Below are 4,978 nucleotides of genomic sequence, written 5' to 3'. Positions count from 1 at the left end.
TGATACCTAACATGGCGACGAGGGTTCAAGGTTAGTGTTAAATAATTTTATGATAAAATAATACTCAGTACTTTTTCTTGAATTTATCTGATTATTTAACAAGACATTCACATGGAACTGACAAACTGACATATAATCATAATTTGAAGTTAAGGAAATTAAACACTAATTTGTAATGATGAGTTGTAATGATGCTTTTAATATACACAAACAATGTCTTTAGGCAGAGAAATTTATTGTTTTTATTGATATTTTTCAAGTTAGGATACAACTAACATTAGGAAATATTAATTGCTAATATGAAGTTTAATAAAGTGAGTTAGTTTACGTTTCAGCTAGTTGTGTGTACCAAAATAGTCAAAATTATGCATATGTATTTCATAAAGTTTATGTACTATATATTAATATATAAAAATAATTAAATTCGTATGTATTAGTTTTCCCTTCCGAAAAGTATTTGACAAGAATTATAACTTCTTGACACTTTACAACACCTCCCTTACAATGACGTCACGAATGAGTATTAAAGGCGTGGCGGACGAGAAACAGTAATTCTGGGTGCTGTATTTCTCAGACATATAGACATAAGATAACTCCATGACCATAGTGTCAATACCACATAGTTTCTGAATTAAAACACATGACAGTTGGGGTTGGAGTGTGATAAAATCTACGAAGTATAAATGAAATATCCAGTGTTGCATTCTGTTATGCATTTTACCGTAAATGATCAAAGTTCAGGGCCCTCTTCCTAAATGATACCAGTTACTTTAAATAGGGTTTGATATTTCATATTATATTTCCATAGACTTGTTGCAGTCCTCCCCCTACGCACTTTATGGTTTAACTTCGAAACTATGGGGTATTGACACTATGATCATGGGGTCATTCATACTTATGTATGTCTCAGAAATACACCCCCCCAAATTAAGAAACGAATTTCCAAATACCGTGTATAATATATATATATATATATATATATATATATATATATATATATATATATATATATATATATATATATATATATATATATATATATATATATATATATATATATATATATATATATATGTAACCGGTCGGAATTTACTGGACTTTAATTTCTCACTTGACTTGGGGTTTATTAAAAATTAATAGATGGTAATGGCAGTGGAAGCGCCCCTTTGAGAAAAATCCCGAACCAGCACAAGAACACTTAAATCTACTAAACAAAATGAATTGTCCGTGACCCGTGGAAGGATAGCGTCTGTGACTGGGATGAATGAGACACACTGTAAAATTTAGACACTTATATTCCCTCCAACACTACAAACACAATCAAATAATGGTACACCAATATGCCCACCTCTTAACCTGAACTTAAAACACTACTCTGGGGAATAAAAGTTATACATGATATAGAAAATATTAGAAACTCAGGCAACAATAAATTTGAAGTGTTAAGAAATGTTGCTTGCACACATGAAACAGGCCTTAAGGGCTTTCACAAATTAATATTAGTCACTTAGGAAATGGTATTAAAAAATAAGAAATTAAATACTCTACAATGAATAGGCCATAAGGGCTTTCAACAAAATAATATCAGTCCCTGAGGAAATGGTAATAAAAAAATAGAACTTAAATACACTACAATGAATAGGCCATAAGGGCACTCAACAAAATTATATCACCCCAACAGATGCACACTTCCTAACCTAACTTAACAACTACTCTGGGGAACAAAGGTTATACCTGAGATCAGAATTATGAAGAAAAATTAGATGCATTAAAAGAATCAAATCACAGTATCACTCTGGTTCCACTTAATGACACAAACATTAAAAAAACAATACTATCAAAATTATTTAAGAAATATTAAACTACACACGTCAAGATAATATCAGTAACTGAGAAATGGTATTAACTACACCCAAATATATTCACTATTATTAATATGTTACTGGGTCCACCAATACTCGTGAACCATGCTCCACCCAACTCAACATACACCCGTAATAAGGGAGATAAAATGTTCCTCTAGGTATCTCCTAGAGTCCTAGACTCATGGTCTCAGTGTGTGACCATTAATTTACTCAGATAGCCTCAGTGTACTCCCAGTGCGTCCATAAAGCGGAAGGGAGTGAGCCAATCAGACCTTGTACAGTTGAGAGAAGCTTTAGCTTCCCGTTAGCAAGAGGGTTTCACTAAGCTGCTCGAGACATGTGGGGTTGTGAGCCGAGGTAGAGGAGAGCTGCTGACCCAACGATCGTCCCGTCGTCAGCTGGGCACCCAGACGGCTAGATTCCCTCAAGAGATCCTTTGATACCCAGCTAAACAGTGACAGGCCTCCACTGATCGGTCCAATGGCGACAATCGCCACCCTCAATCATCAACGGCGGTCTCAAACGGCAGTCAATCTCTCGCAGTCAAACTCCAGTCAACTCCTGTCAAGTGGGTTCTGACGGAAACCCTGAAATACACTCACTGTTAGCTCTAGTTTACTTTATCACTGCTCTATCTAAACCCTGTCTGAGATTGAATGAGACTTACTTGTTATACTGCAATAGCGCAGCACAGGTGACTAGGCCACGTGACTATTTCTGTGACGGACGCACAGGGACGTCTTGTTTGTCTGACTGCTCCCCGTGACTGAGGGAGAGCCAGCGTCGCGTCCTCTCAAGGCATTAGCTTAGGCCTACGTGACATATTTTCCGCCTAACTAATAACTCCTTGGGACACCCGTAACATTATTCAGACTGATAAACGATCTATAATAATTTCAAATTCAATAATAGTCCCTTAACTTCATGAATCGCATCATTATTATTAATTCGGCAAATTACATTTAATATCACTTAGGCCTAGTTCCATAACCTCTCGCTATGGGCTGGGAGCGCTCTCTTCCCTCAGACGACCTTGAACGCTCAGTATCGCTAATGGCGGGGCATTTGAAATTTCTGAATATTACATATATATATATATATATATATATATATATATATATATATATATATATATATATATATATATATATATATATATATATATATATATATATATACTGCTAAACAAAATCGTTACATCTACTTAAAAATTTTTGGGTATCACATCACGTCACATCAACCATTAAAGCTTTTCAACCTTTTTTTCCCACTTCCGAGGTGGGCCAGGGGCGGTAAACGTGACAGTGTACAATATATTGACTAAAAATACCGTATAGTCAAGAAATAACAAAATGACGCAAATATGGGAGGGGCTGCAGGTATAAAAGGCTCTGGTCGGTCTGAGAAAGCATCAGTCACCTTCACAGTTCACTGCCGTCATGACTACCAAGGTGGATAGAGTTCTTCTCCACAATGACAAGAGTTTGAAAGTTTATAATGAGATTTGAATAGAATGCAATAAATTATATACTAGGTCATGAAATACTTGCAAAAGATATCATTATCAGTGAAAGTTTAGTATAGTTAACATTAATGTTTTATGACAAGTGTTGTGCTCTTGCCCTGTAGGTAATGTTATTGGCCGCCCTTGTGGCTGCAGCCCTCGCCAAACCTGACCCACAGTACAGCCCCCCCACTCCCGCATACAACCCCCCCGCCCCCTCCTACAGCGCTCCCGCCCATCCTAGACCTTCCTACTCTGCTGCTCCAGTTTATCTTGATGTAAGTCGGTGCTTCCAGACGTATCATGTTAGGGTAACTGTTGACAGATGACATGTGTGGTTACGTAGCTGTTGCAGTATAATGAATATATCCAAATGAAAGTGAAGTTATATTAAAAGAGCATTCTTTTTATTAAATATGATAAAAAAAAATATGTGCAAGATATAGAATGTTCCAACTACATTATTGGGACAAGTGTTGGTACCAAATATAATCAGGTCATGCAATAATAATGCATTAACTGTTTTGACCACAGACTCCTCCCCAGTACAACTCTCAATACGTCGTGAGGGACGACTACTCCGGCAACGACTTCGGCCATGAAGAATCCCGGGACGGCTACAACACCCAGGGTACCTACTTCGTGCTGCTTCCCGACGGTCGTGTGCAGAGGGTGACTTACTACGTCGACGGTGACTCCGGCTACGTGGCTGAGGTGACCTACGAGGGTGAGGCCCAGTACCCCGCCTATCAACCCGCCCCAGCGCCTTCGTACAGGCCCGCTCCGGCACCCTCCTATGCTTAAACCAATAGCTTGGCCCTTCGAGAATGTAGTGAAGCCATTATTTACTGAACGATAAGAAATAAACATTTTACTGAATATAGCCATATGTTTTCCCTGTGGTTCTTTTTTAGAATATTCGTGAGTGATATTGATTCCAATTTCATAAGATTTAGAATTCATTTAATATAGTGTCAAGTGATCATACCTGTGTAGAATGTGATGTTAATACTGTAACAGTTTAATATCTCTCTTTTCCTTATGTAAGTTGACTGATTCCATCTTTGGTACACAAGACTTTTCTCTCTTTCATGTTGCGTATTTTTCTATATACAGTATTCTCCAGTTCTTTCAGTCTCTGTTTTTGGTATATACCTGAATATATACAAATCTACAGTGTTTGCAATGTCTCTTTATCTATTTTTACTGTCCTTGGTTCTGTCTTTATCAGTCTCTTTCAATTTTTTTTATCCTTGTTTTCTTTATAATTCAGCTCCTCTCTCTCTCTCTCTCAGACTCACTTTTCCAAGACAAGAAAAAATGCATTATGATTTACAATGGCTTTATTATATGAACACATATAACCAAGAGAGAAAAGATTTTTTGGACATCCTTCAAGACACTCAAGCAAGAAGGTCACCCAGTTATCTTACAAACTTATAAGCAGCAGAAGATACCAATTTATGCCTTATATGTGGGTAAAGTATCAGTCTTTCACGACTAATCTAAAACTTTCACATTTTTGGTCTTTAGCTGATCTTTGTACAGTCTTCACACTCATTGACACACGTGCAGATTTTTGTTGATATTTCACATCAACTTCTCATCA

The 4,978-nt window shown here is 36.9% G+C and overlaps 1 protein-coding gene across 1 annotated transcript; it reads left to right on the top strand.

The window, feature by feature from the left end:
- The first annotated feature begins 3,280 nt into the window (after positions 1–3,280).
- LOC121877725 (cuticle protein 18.6-like) lies at positions 3,281–4,248 on the top strand. The gene is made up of 3 exons (XM_042383581.1): positions 3,281–3,316; positions 3,495–3,647; positions 3,904–4,248. Exons 1-3 carry the CDS (start codon positions 3,305–3,307, stop codon positions 4,171–4,173), a joined length of 435 nt encoding a protein of 144 aa, XP_042239515.1. The 5' UTR covers positions 3,281–3,304; the 3' UTR covers positions 4,174–4,248.
- Positions 4,249–4,978: the final 730 nt, after the last annotated feature.

This window comes from Homarus americanus, unplaced genomic scaffold (genome assembly GCF_018991925.1).
Source record: "Homarus americanus isolate GMGI-L3 unplaced genomic scaffold, GMGI_Hamer_2.0 scaffold24523, whole genome shotgun sequence".
In the NCBI taxonomy this organism is placed as follows: Eukaryota; Metazoa; Arthropoda; class Malacostraca; order Decapoda; family Nephropidae; genus Homarus; species Homarus americanus.
This window is presented reverse-complemented; position numbering and strand designations above follow the sequence as displayed.

Coding starts and splice junctions, on each gene's coding strand:
- LOC121877725 (XM_042383581.1), top strand. Junction 3,648..3,903: donor CTGCTCCAGTTTATCTTGAT/GTAAGTCGGTGC, acceptor TTTTGACCACAG/ACTCCTCCCCAGTACAACTC.